Source organism: Lutra lutra, chromosome 14 (assembly GCF_902655055.1).
Source record: "Lutra lutra chromosome 14, mLutLut1.2, whole genome shotgun sequence".
Taxonomy (NCBI): domain Eukaryota; kingdom Metazoa; phylum Chordata; class Mammalia; order Carnivora; family Mustelidae; genus Lutra; species Lutra lutra.
In genome coordinates this window covers 64,368,942-64,389,869 of record NC_062291.1, presented here as the reverse complement: position 1 = coordinate 64,389,869, position 20,928 = coordinate 64,368,942, and the positions used below count along the sequence as shown (strand labels likewise).

Here is a 20,928-nt window from a genome sequence, read left to right as displayed (position 1 = left end):
GTTCTCTAACATTCTCCCAATAGGAGTTTCCCACACTCAAGACTACATGCTTTTGGGGGGGTCCAGTCTGCATCACCAGATATTAGAGCATATGCTCCCCAAATACTTCAGATTATCTGAAAGGAATAAGACTGAGCAATCAGTCCAGGTCAAGTCCTGGAACAAATGTTTTTTAAACATCCAAATGACACTCCCATCTGAGAATTTTATTATATCAGATGTGACTTGAAATAAATTGTACGTCATGCCTGGAATAAGAAGCCTGAGGTTTTTAACACCATGGTATGTGTACTAATGGAAGTGGATCACTTCTGCTGGGAGAAGGCAAAACAAGATGGTTGGTGCACATGGTCTCAAATCTATTGTGGGAAGATGTCTGGCTGCTTAGTAAAGGAGAGGTAAGGTGAACTAACACATTGAATGCATATCACCCCTGTTCATATTGCTTTGAGAAGCGTTCTTTTTCAAGTGCTTCCAGGTGCCTTATGTCATTATTTAATGGTGACATAAAGGGAGCAAGTAGGATTGTCCCCATTTCGCACGTAAAGAAATGATTGACCTAATATCACATCTACTTTGTGCTGAGATGGGCCTGCCTCAATTTATGCAACTCTTCCACTTTATAGATAAAGAATCAGAATCCCAGAAAATTCAATGCCTTAATTAGCATCACACTATGCAAAGAAATGAATGAATGAATGAATGCATGCTCACCAGCCTGGGTAAGACCAAATTTATGCACGCTTGAAAGAAACATTTTCCAGTATTTTTATCATCATTCTAGACTCTTTCCTTACTAATGCACCTATTTAAAAAAAAACAATTTTTATTGATAGACATATACTAAAGAGTCTTTATTCCCTTACACTTAAGAAATGGTGACCTGGCTGAAGACAGTTAGTGTACATCAGAAACCCAAATCTAGGGGTTTCAGCTCCCAAGCCAATAGTCTTTCCAACATAATACATGCTGAACATAAAAAGGCAATAAAGGCAATAAAGGCAAGCTCAGCTGCTCCCTGCCCAAATCCTGACCATATCTTAGAAAAAGAGGAATTGCTCCCATTCCCAGGCAGGACATCATCTGCCAAGATGATGGTAGAGGAAACCTCTGTGTATTATGAAGACCCCACACAGGCTCTGGGGTGACATGAGGCTCCTCATCCTTGAGAAATGACAGGTAACACTAATTTGGAGATGTCATTCCCTCCTCAGAGTCCCAGCACCATGTTCCTGCAATTCAGTATAACTCCAGCATGGGCTCCTTTCTTCTGGTGGGGGCCAACTCAAAAGGAGGACCCTCGCAGAAGTAGGGTGAGTGATTTCATCTCCCTCCCCACATCCAATACCTACCATGGGAGAACCCTGAGCCAGGCTTTTAGAAGAGTCTGAGGGAAATTCTTGGCTTAGCGTGATGGTTAAATTTATGTGTCTATTTGACTAAGCAGTGGGGTACCCAGATATTTGGCCAAACATGACTCTGGGTGTATCTGTGAGGGTGTTTCTAGATGAGATTAATATTTGAATCAGTAGACTGAGTAAAGCCCATCGCCCTCCCAATGTGAGTGCCCTCGTCCAAGCCATGAGGGATTAATTAGAATAAAAAGGCTAAGTGATAAATAATTCTTTCTCTCTGCTTGACTATCTTCAAACTGGGACACTGGTCTTCTGCCCTCAAACTCAGACTCAGACTGGAACTACAACATCAACTCTCCTGGGTCTCCAGCTTCCCACCTACAGATTTAGGACTACTTGGCTCCCGTTATAGTGTCTGATAATTCCTTATAGCAACTTCTTTTACCTACATATACATCATATCCTATTGCTACATATCCTACATATATATATATATATATATATGTATATATATATATATACACACACACACATATCCTATTGCTTCTCTTTCTCTAGAAAGCCCACACTAACACACTTGGAAATAACCATGGTATCTTCATTTCCCTTCCTCTAGAAACATACCCTGAAACGAAAACTTGAATTCAAGTAGCTTTTCTGGGAGGTGATCCCAAGAAATACTGTTGCGGGGGGGTGGGGACATGAGAGAGGGATGGGAAAGTAGCTCATAAAGCAAATAAGTTACCACAGTAGGCAAGTGGGGTTTAATCCCAGTGGAAAACAAGTCTCAGATTTACTCCACCCCAAAGTGTAAGGGAGTTGGGTGTTTATCCACCAACTTCCCCTGGTCTTTGATAAGTGGCTGCTCTGTATCCCTTGACGGGAATAAATTCCCTGACACTGAACAAAGAGAGTTCCAGTGGGCAAACAGCCCCTGGTACTGGTGGTTAGAAGTCAGGCCAGCATGCAGATAAACACCACGTGCCAAAGGGATACAGGAAGGGAACCAACAGATTTGCTGCAAATGGACAGACACTCAACCTACCCTACTTCCTGCCTAGGCAAATCATGAGAACATTCTTAACCAACATAATAGCCTGTGATACTAGACCCTTTACGTGCACTGTCTCTAAGCTTACCAACAATCCAATAGTTCACCATTATCCCAACTTAACAGCCAGTGAAACTGAGGCTCAGAGATCTGTTCAAAGTCACTGTTGCTTGGGGACTTTCTCATAACCCAAAAGACATTTCAGGGTCGTGAGAAATCTTCCAGTCAAAAATTTGCCTTCGAGTGTGAGTAACATTGACAGGACCAGTGATATGCGCCACTCTTTTGCCTCTCAAAATAGCTTCCTCTACCTACCACCACCCTGGAAAACACATTTCTCTGCATCTCCAGTTTTCTGGTTCCGAGACTCTTATTGTAACAAGTCCCTCCTCTACATGTAATCACATTCAGATAGGGCGCCTTCAGCTACTTTTCGAGCCCTGAAAAAATGTTCAACTCAGGAATTGTTCTCCATCTCCCACTGAGAACAGATTTGAGAAGGAAAAAGTTCGTTTCTGAGGCAGGAGTGTAATCCTTAACCTGACTCTAGCCATCTGGAAGAGAAAGTGCCGACCTCACCAGAGACGCCACGAAGACTTGGGCACTACCGAATCGGGCACGGGGGATCTGAGCCCTGATGAGAGAGAATGGAGACGGCCAGGGGTGCAGGGCCTAGGCCTGGGGAGCAGCAAGAAGAGGCCTCCGCATCCCTTCAAGACACTCATTCTTTACCCAGACAGCTTTAAGTATTTAAGAAAGTATTTATTCCGTTCAACTCAGTAGGCTTCTACTAACTGAAGCAGCCTGTGCACATCACGCGGGCGCAGGAAGCAAAGGGGCCCAGAGGGATAAAACGCACAAGAGACAGGAGAACCAAGCCTGAACACCACTTCCTGCTGGATATAATTCTAGAGTCTTCACTGGATCAATGATGGGTCGAATGACTGCAGAATGAACAAAACACCCATTTCCTTTTTTCTGTGGGGAGCGGCTGAATGATCAACCGCCCAGGACTGAAATGCCCTGTGGCCGATCAACACGCACCTATGGGTCAGCAAACACCCCCTCCCACGATGCACCTGCAGGATGAAGTTTCTCCTCTTCTCTCCTTTGGGACAATTCCTTGTGCCACATTGTTTTTTATTATTTCCTCCTATTTATTTTCACTTCTTTCCCAGGGCAACACTCCCTCTAGTGTCTGTGGAGGGATCTCAGGTTCCAGTCTTGGTACATAGGGTGCAGGCAGGAAGGGAATACGAGCCTGATCTTGATGAGTAAAAATCACTACAAAATAACTAGTGGCTTGGTCAGTGTGATATTTCTGGGAAGGAGGCTGCAGATATTCTGCAGATAGTTCTGGTCATGGCTAGTCCCACTTTACACCAGGCACGAAGCAGAGAGAGCCAGGAGATCAAGAGGAGGAGCAAAGCTGAAACACTGAGGTCTATCCTATGGTTTCCATGTAGATGAGTCTTTGGCCCTGCAGGCTCTATTTGCCACCCAGCCTGCCAGCAGCCCATGGTTCTCCTACTTTCCTGAAGCTACACATCTCACTCACTTCCTTCAAAAAGTCTTCTGAGGTTGGCTGTGAGGTCTAATTATGGATGCCCAAGCCAAGAGAGGCTACTCTTCACCTGTCTGGGCACCTTCCTTAACCCTTCCATGAAATCCCGCCCTAAATGTCCAACATATAAGCGGTTCATTAGTGTGATCTTTTCTTTAATTTCTTTTATTTTTTTAATGGCTTTTCAGTGTACCAGAATTATTAGCGTGATCTTTAACCTTGTTCTAACTATGTGACTCTAACCACTTCTACTACAAATTCTGAAAATGAATTTCAAAGGCCCCAGTCATTCGCTTCTCTATCGCTTCCACTGTCTGTGTCAACACAACTCAGAGAGATATCACAGAGACTAATCTGCCTGAGGACCCCAACGGGAGGTGCCTGAAGTGAGCATCTCCCGGAGGGTCTGGCCAAGGCTTTGCCATCAGTTCCCTGGAAAACCTGGAGCAGGAACCTCCTTCCTCCACTTCAATGTTTCCATCTGAAAACGAAGGGAAAGCTGTTTCCCATATAAAAATAACAACCAAAGCAAACCGCCGAAATGGAGGGCTTACCACGGGCCTGACACCTCTTTTAAGCACTTTGCCATGTTCATGATCTCACTGAATCCTTCCAACAGCCCAATATGAGGGGGACTATTAAGACCCATCTCTTTTTATAGAAGAACAAACAGTGAAGAAAGAATAACAACTTGCCGGCTCTTCCACAGCTAGGAAGAGACAGAGGCAAGATTTGAACCCAGGCACCTGGTTCCAGAACCCATGCTGTTCTTTACTATATGACTGCTCCCCCAAAGTTCTGAAGAAGATTGCATTTGTGAGAATACACCCCCCCAAGTATGAATTCACACCCAGACCAAGTAACCCACAATGTGCAGCCTAAAAGGATCCTTGATTGCCCTATCTAGCTCTATTTCCAGTTTCCCCCCTAAACCGGGTTCTTATCCAGTGGGTGCCAAGCATCAGGCCCCCCACGGAGCAGCAGGCAGTTCTGCTGGCCATCAGTCCTGTGTGGTCAGCCCCACTGTGCTCCAAGTTCCTCTCATCTCAACCCCATGGGGACGGTTTCCTCTGCTCCCCAGCAAGGAGTTAACAGCAGAAAGCTATTTGCGCAATCCTGAAGTTCTTAGACTCCATTACTTTTTCCAAATTTACTATAGCACATTTATTAGTGTACTCTAAAGAAAAGCATTTCCATAAATAATTAAACCCCAACTACACTGATCAAAATAAATGAGCAAAATGTGCCTGGTGATGCAACCAGGCTTGATTCACTCACTAACTCGAATAACGAGGTGACTCATAAGAGGCCCCCATTAACGACAGTTAGGAAGATACAGCTTGTCCGACTTTGAGGAGTTTGGTATTTATGGTGTACAGTGGCAGGTGGGCGGGATGGATGTAGGACATGGTCAGGGAATCAGAGGGACACACCTAATCCTGGGCCTCTTTGGGTAGCCTCATATACATTTGTACTTAGCCTCAGTCTATCCTACCTATAAAATGGGCAGCATCCTACCTCCCCTGAGCAAAAATGCATAAAATCCTCTTGGAAGAAAAATGGCTTGTAAGCCCCAGGAGAAAGGAGAAACCTGGGAGTGAGTAAGGGATGGCTATACAGAGAAAAGGAACAATAGAGTCCAGACCACAGGATGCCATGTTTCTGTCTGAGCCTCTCACCCCTCATCTCTATGCAGAATGAGTTGATGAAGACAATTACCCATGTGCACCTCTATCCTTGACATTCTGTGAGTCTCAGTGCTGTAGTACCTCCCCCAGGGACCCTCTGTCCTCTGAGCTCATAGCCTGAAATAACTGCTTGACAATTAACCACACATCCCCCATGGCTTCTACCTTGGTGTCATGTGTTATTCAACTTTACTGAGAGCAATCTCACATCCAAAGCATATTGGAAGGACCTTGAGGCAAATGCTGTCTGATCCTTGTTTGTCTCTCCCTCCACCATTCTCCTACCAGCCCCACATTGCCCAGAACACTGCCACACACATAGGAAACACTCAGCGAATGGCTGAATATCTTCTGTAAGTCTATCTGATCTCCGACGTCCAAGAGGAAGCAGCCAGGATTACTGTCCTAGGCCCTATTTCTATCTTCTCACTTAGTGGCATAGAGATGCCTCCAGATCTTGGGCTAAAATTTATATATGAAATAATCAACCAGGTATATAAACTCAATGCTGTTAAGAAACAGTGTCAGCCTGTCCTTTCCATGCAACTGAGGCATTGCCTGGTTCCCTGAAGTCAGTTCAGCGAGTGTGTACTGAGTCATGGGACAAGGCCTGTGCCATATGCCAGGAGGAAAAGAGCAAAACTCACGCTGTGGGGTGGGGGAGGGGTGGTTGTAGTTATTTCATCCTCACCCCTCATCCCTCACCTCGAAAACACTCACAAAATAATACAAAATTAAAATAAACAAGTACTCAACTAAATCACAATTCTGTGTGTGGTACAGTCTTTAAATTCTCTAATCAGGAAAAAGGGAAACAAATGCTCCTAAGGAAAGTTCTGTAGAGACACAGCATTTGAATCTAGAGCAGAGCTATGAAACACAGGGGCATCTCAATAGAGGAAGAAGGGCAATCCAAGTGGAGAAGACCTCAAGGGCAAAGGCTCATAGTCAGTGGAGCTTGGGACAATGAAAGCGCTCCCTTGGCTAGAGTGAAGGAACCCAGCATGAAAGAGTCAGAGAGGCAGAGAAGCTGACCCAGGACATACTCAGTGAAGGGCCCTGAATGCCAGGCTAAAGGACTTTGGATTTGAATCCAAGAAGGTGAAGGCACTGGAGCTGGGAGGTAGACATACTCCCTGAAAAACGCCAGGTTACAGTAACTGTCAAGTGATGGAGAACCCAGGAATGAAATCACTGACATCCCAAGGGACAAGAACTTCTAATTCCTTGGTCGCTTCTGCCCAAGAAGACTTGAGGCTGTCACTCTTCACCCACTTGGTGGAATAAGGCTGAGTCCCTCCTCCATGGGAGGCAGAGCCCTCTCATCTTCACTCACTGTGGGCAAAACCAGAGCACCATGCAGACCCTTCTCTCTGTCATCCCCCACACCAGGAGATGAGCATGGCTTGTCAGCTTCCACCTACCCCCTCCCCCCATGCTGGTTCCTCCCACCCAAGGTGGCAGGCTGATGCTCACATCCCATATTTCCACCTCCAACTCCATAAGACCCCTTTCCTCCCAAGCTTGCTGAAAAATGACCCTTCGACGTTTTCCCGCTGTAAGGAAAGTCTCAAGCCTACCCAGAGGCCAAAGAAAGCAGGAAATCAACAGGTGAGTCAAGCCACCAGCCCTCAGATGTACCTAGCCTTGGATGAACCCCTGGCACAGCCCCTAACTCAGCAGGTCTGGCTCTGTGCACCTCTCTGCTCCTTAAGGGGTGATTCAGGCCCCACCCATCATCCAGTTCCAAAACTCCCCAGTGACAATAAGAGATTTACACAGCCTGAGGAAAAAGCAGTTCTCCCCTGTGCCCCCTGAGCCTTCTTGCCACTGGAGCCACAACCCGCCCCCCCTTCTCTTAAATCCAACACAACTGAGGAAGCCACTTCCCAGCACTCCTTCTTTGCCAACTACCAAGCAAGTTCCAACCACTGCATCTCTGCAATCATTAAATCAGACCTCCCAATTAAGGAGTTTGCAAATTCCGCTCACCTTGGAAATCACCGCAGGATCTGAGAAGCAAATCACACCCTGTAACCCAGCCATCAGAAGAAATGCAGAGCAGACAAATAGAGACAAATAGCCTGAGTCCAGACCCCTCCTCGCCCCACCCCACCCCCAACCCCAGGCCAACAGTGACTGTTCTGTCCCAGCTCCATCCCAAAGGAAAGGCTCCCCTTGTAATAGTAATTAAAAACAGATTCTTTTTGGCAAACCCCAGAAGAACAGTTTCAGTGGCAGACTTCTTTTTTTTTTTTTTTTAAGATTTTATTTATTTGACAGAAAGATCATAAGCAGGCAGAGAGGCAGGCAGGGAGAGAGAGGAGGAAGCAGGCTCCCCACTGAGCAGAGAGCCCGATGCGATGCGGGGCTCCATCCCAGGACCCTGAGATCATGACCTGAGCCGAAGGCAGCGGCTCAACCCACTGAGCCACCCAGGCGCCGCGGTGGCAGACTTCTTTATTAAGCCTCTGAGAAGGCAAAACGCATTAAGATATTGTGACATAAGAATTGTGAGCAGGGAGGATGACGGCGAGACAATCCAGCCGAAAGCCATTTGAAAAATCTGTTTGAGAGCCACAATTAGCTGCTCCAGTGAGTGAAATACAATCAATCTGATCAAAGCTGTCACTATTTTGCACATTAGGAGTAAATATTTTAGAACACAGTCCAGCTGAATTAGTTAAAAGTATGAAATCCCGCCTGGGAACATCTGTGTGTTCCACCTCCTGGAGTGCTAGGGAAGGGGTATCCGGAGAGGACCAGGAATCATCAGCATCCCCTGCTTCTCTTCACCAAGGTGCATTGTTGGGCACATTAATTGAAAAGTATCTGGCAAGTCATTCCAACCAGACACACACTGAAGGGGTGGAAGCCTGCAAATCGTGCTCCACCGCCAGTGAGCTGCTGGCAAGAAAGGGGGGTCAACGAGGGAGACATCAGCATTCTCAGCTCAGCACCAGGAAGGGGGATCCCTGGCCAGGGTTACTCCAAGGAGGAGGGGGCATGGACAAGTGGACTGTCGCCTTCACAACTTTCCAGTCTCCAGAGCCATGCTTTGCCAATTCACAGAGCAAACAGAAGGCATCCTCCTTCATTGGAAGGAGAACGGTAGAATGATGTTTCTTTTTTCTGTTTCCCTGCACGCCCTGGGGATGGAACTCCCTCTGGGTGTTTGTGAAACACTCTGTTGCCCCTTAATCACCAGGAGCCCAGCTGGAGACTGCCAGAGAGAGGATGGCAAATGTCCCTCTAGAGTAGAGGTTCCAAGCTCAAGTCCCCTCACATCTCCCCAGAACCTCTGGCAGGGCAGTAAGGGTCAGAGAGGGATCCAGTCTCCAGCAGTTTCTTGACAGCTCGTGGCTCAAGCCTTCTGGGCACTTCCTTCTTTGCCCCCCAAGCTATCTGACCACAGTCCTTGAACCAAAGTGAATCCATGACTACAGCCTTGGACAAGGATTTCCCTCTGCCCCCTGACATCCCTGGGCACACCTGGACAAATGGAGCAGACCATGTCCAGCTCTGCATGCCTGGCGCCAAAATGTCAGAGTGGACTTTGATTTCAGTTATATGGACTGACTGAAAACCCTCCCCCAATGGGAATTCAAGTCAAGGATGAGGTCCACCAAAGGCACTTGGAAGGAGGCCAGGAAACCCCAATGTGTTCACAATTAAACTGGTGGCCTTCCCAGAAAAGAACATGTTTAGTACTTTGAAAGTCAGAAGAGAAGAGGTTTTTCTCTTTTCATGCCAAAAGAGCCTAGTGCCAGGATATCTCCCTCCACTTTGAAACCAATGATGAGGGAAGCTTCCAGAAAGTTCATCATCCCCATCACTCCTCACCCTGGCTTTTATTTACAGCATCTTCTCTCGTTGTCTTCAGGAAAGGGGGACAGGGAATAAAACCAACCTAGTAATGTTGCAGATACTGGTTTCCCTGTTCTTCCCACAGGGTATTTCCTTAAAGTCTCTCAAAGACAGGACCACATGAACATGTTTCCCCCTCTTCCCTCAGAGCAGCACAGACCTGATCCTCAATGAAGCCTTTCCTGCTGATACTGTCTATACAGTATGGTCCCAGGAGGTAGTGCCTCTCCCCCAGAAAGGAAGGACAGGACAACAAGATGGGGTCCCTTTACCCAACGTGTATTGCCTTGTCCTTTGCTTGGACAGTTAAGACTGGCCAAGAACACAACCAGTAAGCATCCTGAGAGCTGTTCCTGGATTGCCCAAATCTCACTGCTGTCCCTAAGGGCTCCAAGGCCAACAGGTCCATCCCCACTCCCAGGAGCTTCTGCCCCTCTTTCAACTACAAGCCATTTCCCCTGGGGGGTTGGCTAGGGCTAGACTTGTCCCCTCACTTCCTCTGCTGCACATCTGCCTGGAAGATGACCAGAGATGGCCATGCACATGTTACTGTTTGCAAAAAGGATCCTCTTTAAAGTGCCATCGATAAGTCAACACACGAAAAAATGATCCATAAAATTAAAGCACAGACAGAAGAAAACTCTTTAGACAGAGTGAATTTATATTGTCCAAATGTGACAGTAATAAAGTCATAGATATGTGAGGACAGCACTGCCTCCTCCTAGACATACATTCACTTCCACACATTCTTCTTGCCCAGTGTGAACGTGAACACACACACACACACACACACACACACACACACACTTCCTCATTATCAAACTAAAACTTAGTTGAGATTCACACCACCTGCTGTCAGAGAATTCCCTCTCCGTCTCTCCTCTGGGGACTTGCAAGTCTTCAATCACCCATCCCTGCCAGGGCACGCCATACCCACCCCCTCCCCTGCCCAGAGTTGTGCGCTCCGAAGCCATGGAGATCTTCGATGGAGGCAGATGACGCCAGCCACTGCACCGCTGGGGAGCCGGACCGCACACATCCTTCCACCCCGGCCTCTGTACCCTGCCTGGGCTGCCCGGCTCCGTACTGTGTGTCATTAAGAACCAGGAAATCTGCAAGAGCAGCGCCAACGTCTACGCTCTGCGGACTCGTGGCTTTCCTGTTATTCACTCCTTACCCCTGTGACACCCCCAGGCCCCCTTTAAAATAAGGCTAGAATTTTCCAGGGAAATCTTTAATGCCAGTCATAAGAGAAACACAAAGGGGAGGGGCGGTGCTTTCCGATCAAATGAGTTCCCCAAAGCTGCCTATAGACATCCATCACTCTCCAGACTCTGCCCAGCGGCGGGTTCTGATTTGATCCGGAGAGCCAGAGAAGCGAAAAGGATTTTTGCAAGACTGGCTGAAAGTGGGGGGCCGTGGACAGGAGGTGAGTGGGGGCAGATCGCGGGAGGCCGCCCCCCACCACCACCTCCGCCAGAGACCGCGTTACCAGCCGTTTCTTGGCGTGGCTGCACGGCGTTGGGGCCTGGCGGAAGGCACGCTTTGCGGGCTGCAGTAGCTGCCCGGGCCGCGGGTGCTCCGAGCCCGACGCCCGGCCGCCAGTGCGCCGGGGCCGCCGGAGGGGACTCAAGGGCGCCACCTGTCGGTACAGCTGCTCTCAGGGGAACCCGGCCGCAGAGAGAAAGCGGGTGGAGAGGTGCGCAGAAAGCACGGGGACCCAACTCCTCTCCGGGAGCCGTTTGTGCTGTGGGACGCAGCGGCCGAGGCGAGTTGTTTTTTGTTTTTGTTTTTGTTTTTGCTCAGAGACTTAGGTGTGCTGGTGCATGCGTAAGGGTGAGGGGTGAGGAATGGACGGTGAATTTCACTTCACGCTTTAAACTTTTTTTTTTTTTTTTAACTGCCTCTGCTGTAGCTTTCCAAGCAGCTGCCTGGGTTTCGAAGGGGGCTCAGCATGACCTGAAGGCCCGCGCTCGGGCGGACGAGGCGCAGCCTCCCCCCGGGCTGGGAGAAAGCGCGCCGGAGCAAAAAGCAGCGACCGTAAGGCCGGCAGGAGTCTGGGGGTCCGAGCGGCCTCCAGCTCCTGGGTTCCCTTTCGGCTGAGTGGAGGGCAGAAGGGGGGAAGCTTGGCGGTCGCAGGAATCCGTCAGTTCGCCAATTCAGGCCGCGTCCTCACCCACGAATCCAAGCTCCCGACCGGAAAACTGACTCCCAGAGCCGAGTACCAGGGAAAGGGACCACAGATCCCTCCCCTGCTCATCTCTAAAACACTTCCCCTCTCCCATCCGGGCGGCCCCAAATCTAGGGTCTCCAGCAAACAAACGTACACTCCATCTTACAACAAACTCCGCTAACCTGTTGGGGGCGTGGGGGAAGCCGGATGAATCTGTTCTCTCTACAAGTCAGGGCGCCCCCGCCTCTGCCTCGACCCTCGAGCAACTATCTGTCCCCGGTTCCCGCCCTCCATTCTGCCCTGCTGTCAGGAGACACACAGATCCGCCGCGGGGCGGGTACTCACACTGCTGTTGTGTCCCGACCAGTGCACCATGGCTTGATTGTGGGCCGAGTCCCCGGTCAGCGCGAACGAGGTGCTGGGCAGCCGGAGCTCTTCGGCCGCCGCGCCCCCGGTCCGCGGAGCCTTCACCTCTTCCCGGAGACCCTTGGCCACAGGGCGGCTTCCTTTGGAACCATCGGCCAAGGCAGTGGCCCGGGCGTCCCCACGTTCCAGGGCACTGGGGGGTTGCTCCCGGCGACTCCTCCTCGCGCCGCCAGGCTTGCCCGGAGCCAGGGTGCCTGGTCCCCACCGCGCGCCTGCCGGCGATGGTCCCCCGGCTTCTCCCTGCTTCTTTCCAACGCTGCCGCTGCCGCTGCCGCCGCCTGGCTGGGGCAGAGGCTCTGGTCCGGGCCGGCGCCCCAGTGCGGCGCCTCTCCGCGCCGTCACCAGCTCCTCCGGCCACTGGCTTACCACTGCCCGCGGGAAGAGAGGAAGAAGCGCCGGCGGCCGCGAAGCCGGGGCCGCAGGGCGCCCAGGACCGCCCGTCGCGCCCCAAGTGATCTCGGCGCCGGCCAGGACCCACGTCGACAGGAGCAGGAGCCCCGTCCGGGCGAGAGGCGCCCCGGGCCAGCCTGCGGGGCGCTCGGTGCGCGCTGCCTCCATCCCGCTGCGGCTGCCGCGGCTCGGGCTGCCGAGAGTGTGGCGCCCGCCGAGGTGCGGGTCCGGAGCGGGGGGTGTGCGCGCGCCGGCGAGCCAGCGAGCGAGTGTGTGTCGGGGGGAGTGGGGAGGGGGCGGCCGGGAAGGAGGTGGCTCGGGCTGGCGCGCCTCGCGGGTCCTCTCCACTCTTCCCTCCACGCTCTCGATCGCTCGCTCTCTCTTCCGAAAAAGGGTGATTCCAACACCCGGGAAAAATTAATAAATGCCCCCTCGGTGCTTTTTCCCCCTTAAAACAAGACCCCCCCAAATCTTCCTCACCGAGCTCCTCCAGAAATTTTATTAAAAGGAGTGTTCAAAGGTAATGAGAAAAATCCTCTTTTAAAACATGAAAATCAAGCCGGATCCAGGAGGAGGGGCTGGCGACGGACCCCAATCCAGAGTCTCTCCGAAATCCAGCCTCCAACCTGCTCCTGCCGAAGAGTTGGGAGCCGCTTCTGGCCGCGTTTGGGGGTTTACTCTTCCGGCCTGTTGTGGGGAACGGGAGATGGCGTGCAGGGAGGGGGGGTCTCAAGGGAGGAGGAGGAGGAGTAAAGTGTTTTCAGCGCCAACTGTTCGGGTTCGGAAACCGAGGGAGAGACCAGAGCCTTCGCGTGGGGAGGCAGCGCGCGGAAGCCGAGCGCGGGATGGACCCGGGACTCCGCTGGCTGCTCCCGGGCCCGCCCCCCCCCGCGCCGCCCCCCGCCCCTCAGCCCCTCACGGCTTGCGCCCCCGCCCGGTGCGGGGGCGCAGGGACTGCGTGCGTGCGCGTGCGTGCGCGCAGGCGGGAGAGGGTGAGCGAGGGGTGCGCCAGGGGCTGGCTGGCGGGCTGGCGGGCGGGCGGGCGGGCGCCGCAGGGTGGGGGCACCTGGCGGAGCCCGGGGCTGGTTCGGTGTGCGGGGGCGCGCGGCTCTGTGCGTGCGCGTTTGCACGCGTATGTGTGCGTGTTAGTGTGAGCCACGGGGCGTGGGGCAGGGAGGGGTCCGCTCGGGCCGTGGGCGCGCGCTGATCACGCACGGGCTGTGTTTGCATTTCCTGAGCCTGCGAGTCCTCAGAAAGGCAATATTGAGAAGGCAGACCGCCCTGGATAGCCCCCTCCTCCTGGCGCTCCGCGCACCCATGCTCCCCCACCGCCGGCGGATGGAACCTGGTTATTCCTTAAGCCTCCTGCAGGGCGAGGGGAGAGCAAAGGGAGGCGCCGGCGGCAGGGTCAGAGGATTGCCAGCTCTCCCCCGATCCACGGCTCTCCTTCCTGGGACCCTTGGTAGGAGCTTAGGAAAGACAGTGGCGATCGGTCATTCCACGGCGGGGGCGGAATCCAGCCCCCATCTTCTAGCTTGAGACTGAGGTCGTGCCCTCACTCTTCCTAGATTCGTTTCTGAGCGGGCTTAGTTGTTCCTTCAAAGCGTCGACTGCCCCTGAGAGGACCCCTGGCGCAGCGTGGGTTTACCAGCGCCCCCCACCCACGCCGTACCAGAAGCGCAGCCTGGGCGCGTGGGACGCAATCTGGGCTAGGACCCTTGGAGCCCTGTAGGAAAAGGGAGACTTCGGAGAGATGAAAGCTAAAGTCGAGGACGAGGAAATGTGGTTTGCAGGCCCCGGCGGCGCGTAGTGCCGCCCGCCGCCTCCGAGAAGTTCCCGTGATTTCTGGCGGTTGGAAAGGCGAGAAGCGTGGAGCTGGAGAAGGGGTTCTTAAGAAACGAGGATAGGGATAGGGGGCTTGGAGAGCGTGAGGCCCGAAACCCCTTCCTCTCCTCCTCGGGATTAGAGAAAGAGTTTTTTTTTGCGGGTGACGGTTAAAGCATAGCCAGAGGGAGGGAAACGCGGAAAGAGGGGAGAGGAGAAAGGCGCGGCGAAGGCCAGAAGGGAACGGAGGCGAAGAGAAAAAGGGGAAAGAGAGAAGAAAGGAAACATTAGATGGAGGAGGGAAGGCGAGATAATGGGGCAAAGAGAAAGGCGAGAGAAAAGAGACGAAAATGCGCGAGGGGAGGGCCAAGAAGGATGGAGGAGGCCGGGGTGGCCTGGGAATCCGAGCCGGTTCCCCGGGAGCCCCGAACCTGGCGAACATGCTTTTCCAACCGGAGCTCAATTCGGAAATTGGGAACCGAGGAGGCTGGGCCAGAGAACCAAGCCGGAGACAGCCCAGAATGAGGCGGGTCTTGGAGTCCGGGTTTCCAAAGACCGCTGGCGGCGGAACGCCCCAAGAAAAGTTGTGACACCGAAGGCTGAAGTGGGCGTGGGGAACGGGCGCTGGACGGGAGCCGGCCATCCGCGGGTTCCCAGCGCCCCTGCCGGGGAAGGCCAGGCGCTGCAGCCCGAACCCAAGCTCGGGATTCGGGAGGGACGCGGGGCCTCTCTCCTGCGTGGGCTCTGGGCAGAGGTGCTAAGTGTCAGAGTAGAAGAGGTCTGGGCTTTCAGGCAGGCCCTCGGGAGAGGACGTTCACAGATCCCGGGAGCGGAAGGCCTCCCAAGCCGCAGGACCACAGGGGAGGTGTGCTGTCCAAGCCCATGGGGGACCCGTGGACTGCAAGAGCAATCAATGCTGGAATGCTGCCTGCGCCCTCTCACATCTGACCTGGACCGAGCCTGCGGAAAGGTTGGACCCTCGAGGTGGACTTTGGAAGATGTGGCTATTAAGGATTTGGAGAAAAATGGATGGAAGACTAACAGATGTGCTGTTTTCACACACCTGTCCCCAATTCATCACTCCTCCTTCTGTCTTCACTCTCTCCCTCCTTCACCCTTTGCCTAATAATTCTTGCCCTCAGCCCTGTGCTGGCTCTCCCGAGGCACCGTTCCAGTCCCCACCAGCCTTCTCTAGTGTGCAAACCTCTTCAGAGTGTTCTCCCCTCCCCCAGGAGTCTCCCTTTCCTCCCCTGCCACACTCCCTGCTAGCATTTGCCTTCAGGGGACTCATCAAAGCCTTACTCCCAACAAACACCACCTGGTGGCTTTCTTGAGACAGCCTGGCCAAGAACCTCCGCTTCCTGAATTTGTAAACGTGTTCCATCTGGAAAGATCTCCCTTGGTCTGTATGGTACCAGGATCTCCTGGGTCCTCCCTGACCAGCCTCAGTCAAGCTCAGCCAACCTCTCTTCTCCTGCCCATGTCTTAAATTCTAAGAAGGAAGCTCCATCATGACCCCAATTTCCTGTGCTTCATTCTCATTCCACCCTCCCTCCGTGAGTGAGCTCAAAGATCTCACCCATTTCTCTGCTTCATCTGTCACCTCTTGCTTGTTGACTCCTAAATCAACTCTGTTCTCTCTGGAACTTCTCATCTGAATTCCCCCATTGCTTCCTACTAATGCAGGTCCACACTGAAACCCATAAGCATCAAGCTCCAAAAACCATCCTCCTCATCTTCTCCGTCACCCAGACGAGACACTTAACATGCAACCCTGTCTCTTCCCTCTTTCTAATCCCTACATCCAGAAAAATCATTGCAAAGTCCTATTTTAAAAGCCTTTTCACCCGTTGTCTCCTGTTTATTCCCAGAGTCACTGCCTTAGATCTCACCCTCATCCTCCTCTGTCTTAGGATTTTACTGTAACTTTCTGTTTTCTCCTGGTCTTCAGTTCTTTCTTTCCTCAAGCCAGCCTCTACACCAGCACAGTCCAATAAAAGTAGAAAGTCAGCCATGTAGGTAATTTTAAATTTTCTAATAGCTTCATTAAAATTTAAAAAGAAACTAATGAAATTAATTTTAATAATATACTTTCTTGAGTTGAATATATCCAAGATATTTTCATTTCAACTCATAATCAACATAAAAATTATTGAAGTATTGTTACATATTTTTGTATTAGGTCTTCAAAATCCAGTGTATATTTTACACTTACATTTCAACTACTAGCTACCTTTCACAAGCTCAATAACCACATGTGACTAGTAGCTACTGTTTTAGACAGCACAGTTCCATCTATTTATTTATTTTAAGATCTTATTTATTTGTCAAAGAGAGAAAGAGCTCAAGCAGGGGAGGCAGCAGGCAAAGGGAGAAGTAGGCTCCCTGCTGAACAAGAAGCCTGATCTAGAACTGGATCCTAGGACCCTGGGATCATGACCTGAGCTGAAGGTAGACTTTTAGCCAACTGAGCCACCCAGGTGTCCCTATAGATGCCTTCTAAAACTTAAGGAAACTTATGTCATGGATTGCCCTCCTCACAATTCTTCATGACCAACCATTGTCCATAAAGTCTGAGCTTCTCAGAATGGTATGAAGGCTCCATGCCCTGCCTTACCTCCTTGAACTTTCTTAACCATATTCCTTAAGTCTGTAATCTGCCCTTTGCCACAGTTTCCATCATGGCCTGCTCTAAATGCCAGCTCTTTGCTAAAGTCTGCCCCCACTATCCCATGGTACCTGATACTGAATCTATTATTGTCACCACCAACATCCTCATCACCATCTCCAAATTTTACTGCTCTAAGATGGGAGCTGTCCAATATCTATTTGGAATTTAAAAGAGAACCTAGGCATCAAAACAAAACAAAACAAAAAACGGAATCTTGCCATTTGTAACAATGTGGATGGGACTAGAGGTTATTATGCTAAGCGAAATAAGTCCATTAGACATAGACAATTATCATATCCCTCTGATATGAGGAATTTGAGAGGCAGAGTGGGGGGGCATGGGGGGCAGGGAGGGAAAAAATGAAACAAGATGGGACCAGGGAGGGAGACAAACCATAAGAGACTCTTAATCTCAGGAAACAAACAGGGTTGCTGGGGGGCGGGGGGCGTGGCGGGTAGATAAGGTGGCTGGGTGATGGACATTGGGGAGGGCATGTGCTATGGTGAGTGCTGTGAATTGTGTAAGACTAATGATTCACAGACCTGTACCCCTGAAACAAATAATACATTATATGTTAATAAAAATTAAAAAGAAAGGGAAAAAAGGAAGAAAAAAAAAAGAGAGAGGCTAGGGTTAGAATGGACTGTCATTTCCCATGCTGGCATAATGCCTACTTCAGCTGGGAAAGGCATGTCTGGAGCCAGGATTAGCCCTCACACCCTGGTCCAATGGGGAGAGCGAAGAAGGCCCTCCTGAGAATGCATCTTCCCTCCAGGCTCCTGTCCCTGTTACAAACAACTACAGAAAGCAAACACTATCTTCTAAGTTACCCATGAGAGTACACCATTGCCAGCCTAATATGACTTCTTTCAGGTTTGGTTTCTTTTTTTTTTTTAAACCATCACAGTGAAATAACACTTTGGAATACTATTCTTCTCCCTGACATCACAGATACATTCTCATTCATATTCATTCTCTCCCTGTCTCTCTCTCTCTATCTCTTCCTGATGTCCTGCACCCCCAAACCTTTAATATTTTAACAGAGCTTGTCGTCAGCACCCAGGGCCAGCACATACAGAGAAGCATTACAATTATGCCCGTTTCTCATATTTTAGAACATGTTCAGCAGTCCTTATGTGAGGATCTAGAATTTTTTAAAAGATTTTACTTATTTATTTATTTATTTGACAGAGAGAGATCACAAGCAGGCAGAGAGAGAAGGGGAAGCAGGCTCTCTACTGAGCAGAGAGCCCGATGTGGGGCTCGATCCCAGGACCCTGAGATCATGACCTGAGTGGAAGGCAGAGGCTTAACCCACTGAGCCACCCAGGCGCCCCTAGGTGAAGATCTAAACACAAATTCTTCATACAACTTAGAGCCAGGAAAGTGGATTTCTCCTGTGAAACTCACGTCCTTTCTTTAAAGGCTTTCTTAAAGTGGCTTTGTCTTCTCACTTTGTCTTCCTCTTGTCTCCACAGTCAAGCTGAGTACCAGGTTCACTTGCTCTAACTGTCTTCAGAACAAGATCTTTATCCTCTGTTCCCCTTTTACTAAATACTGTTTGCTTTTATTGTTTGATACTCTCCGGTCTTACTATAGCTGTGCGGTGTTGATAAGCCACTTCACATCCTTTTTGGAACTAACTAGGAAATTAATTAATTGATTAACATCAAAACAGCAGTTCACATTGTAACTCTCTGAATTTCTACAGAAGTAAATGATTATAAAACAAACCCTGAAATGCAGATGAAAGCAGACAGAAGACCACTGGAATCAGGACTCCCTACCACTGTACGTCCCTAAAAGCAAGAAGTGTCTGTTTCACTCCTCGCTATAACCTCCGCTCCGGCCCAGTCCTGGGCACAGCACTGACCCTCAATAAATGTGCAATCACAGGTGGAACAGATGAGTATAAATAATAACACTTCTGCGTGCAGCTTCTAGTCGTCTATTCATTTTAGCACGTGTACAATTTCTAAAGAGGAAAAGCTCTATGATTTGATTAAAGCTCTTTCCTACCATAAGGGACAATATGCCCAGCGGTCATAGGTATAAGTAGTAACTTTTATTTTTAAGATTTTATTTATTTATTTATTTATTTATTTATTTATTTATTTATTTTTCGCAGAGAGAAGACCACACAAGCAGGGAGAGGAGCAGAGGGAGAGGGACAAGCAGACTCCCCACTGAGCATGAAGCTCGACAAGGGGCTCAATGAGGGGCTGGATCCCAAGACCCTGAGCCAAAGTCAGATACTTAACCAACTGGGCCACCCAGTCACCCAGGTATAGGAAGTAACATTAAGAAGCTTGGTCATCGTTTAAAAAAATTTTTTTTAATTAAAATTTTTAAAAAAGGGACACCTGGGTGGCTCAGTGGGTTAAAGCCTCTGCCTTTGGCTCAGGTCATGATTCTGGGGTCCTGGGATGGAGCCCCGCATCGGGCTCTCTGCTCAGCGGGGAGCCTGCTTCCTCCTCTCTCTCTCTCTCTCTGCCTTCCTCTCTGCCTGCTTGTGATCTCTATTTGTCAAATAAATAAAGAAAATCTTTAAAAAAATTTTTTAGAAAAAAATAAGCCTGGCCATAAAGGCATCAAAGACTTTATGTTGAGGAAAAGCAGAAGAGAAAGAGGAAGGAAGGAAGGAGCAGGAAAGAATAGCATCCATGGCTTCTATGCCATTGCTTTGTTTAATTCTGCCAAAGTAGGTTTTCTTGGTTCTAGTCCATAGACTGAGAAACAGAATGCATGCAGGTGAAGCTGTGATGATAAAGGCCACCACGTCGATGTTAATGATAAGTGTTAACGTACCCTGAACACTAACTCTAGACCAGATGTGTAGTAATGAGTGATTAGGAGTCCAAACTTTGGGGTGCCTGGGTGGCTCAGTCATTAAGCGTCTGCCTTCAGCTCAGGTCATGATCCCAGGGGCCTGCAATCAAGTCCCATATTGGGCTCCCTGATCGGCAGGAAGCCTGCTTCTCCTTCTCCCACTCCCCATGCTTGTGTTCCCTCTCTCATGGTCTTTCTCTGTCAAATAAATAAATAAAATCTTTAAAAAAGAAAATAGAGTCCAAACTTTGGAGCAAAATTACCTGTGTTCAAATGCCAACCATCCCAACCCCTGCTTGGACAAATTACTTAACCTCTCTGTGCTTCCATTCCTCATGGGTAAATGGGGATGGTAAAATACAGTACAGAGTCATAGTAAATATTAAATAAATTAATGCCCATTGAACAAAGTGTGGCACAGATAAAGAGTTAGGTAAATTTGGCTGTAAATGGTCTTACAGTCTTGAGGAGGTCAGTACTTTGTTCCCATTTTACAGATGAGGAAATCTTGATGCTGAGAGCCTGGGTTGCCCACCTTGTAGGTGACAGAACTAGGGGTTTGAATCCAGATCTGTCTGATGTTAGACCTAAGTTCTTAAACAATGGTTTAAACTATCTTCCTGCTCTGGATCATAAAACATAACCTAGGCAATATTTACAGTCAGGTCTCTTTGGCTCTAAAGCCAGGGTTCTTTCTGCTGTCCCCCCACAAGGATACACGCTGAGAACTAATGCTGGTAGCTGGTTCTGATGGGGCACACGGTTCCCGAAACATGCCTAGCAGTTGAGAAGAAGGTGGTTGATTTAGTTGGTGACATCCTTATCTTTAAATGACATCCCTAGTAAGTCAGAGAAAATTGTGGTCAGTGATTCCAGGTCTATATTCAAGTAGCAAGTTGCGACTGAAGAAATAAATCTGCGGGGGGGTGGGGGGGAGACGCCTGGGTGGCTCAGTGGGTTAAAGCCTCTGCCTTCAGCTCAGGTCATGATCCCAGGATCCTGGGATCAACCCCCGAGGTGGCGGGCTCTCTACTCAGCAGGGAGCCTGCTTCTTCCTCTCTCTCTCTCTCTCTCTCTCTCTCTCTCTCTC

General features: G+C 50.0%; 1 protein-coding gene across 2 annotated transcripts in view; it reads right to left on the bottom strand.

The window, feature by feature from the left end:
- SORCS3 (sortilin related VPS10 domain containing receptor 3) overlaps positions 1-13,409 on the bottom strand; it is a 601,218-nt gene extending 587,809 nt beyond the window's left edge. For both annotated transcript variants that reach the window (XM_047703327.1, XM_047703328.1), the window contains exon 1: positions 12,044-13,409. In XM_047703327.1, the coding sequence (XP_047559283.1) occupies positions 12,044-12,682 (639 nt within the window). In that variant the 5' untranslated portion in view covers positions 12,683-13,409. The remainder of the gene's footprint in view (positions 1-12,043) is intronic.
- Positions 13,410-20,928: the final 7,519 nt, after the last annotated feature.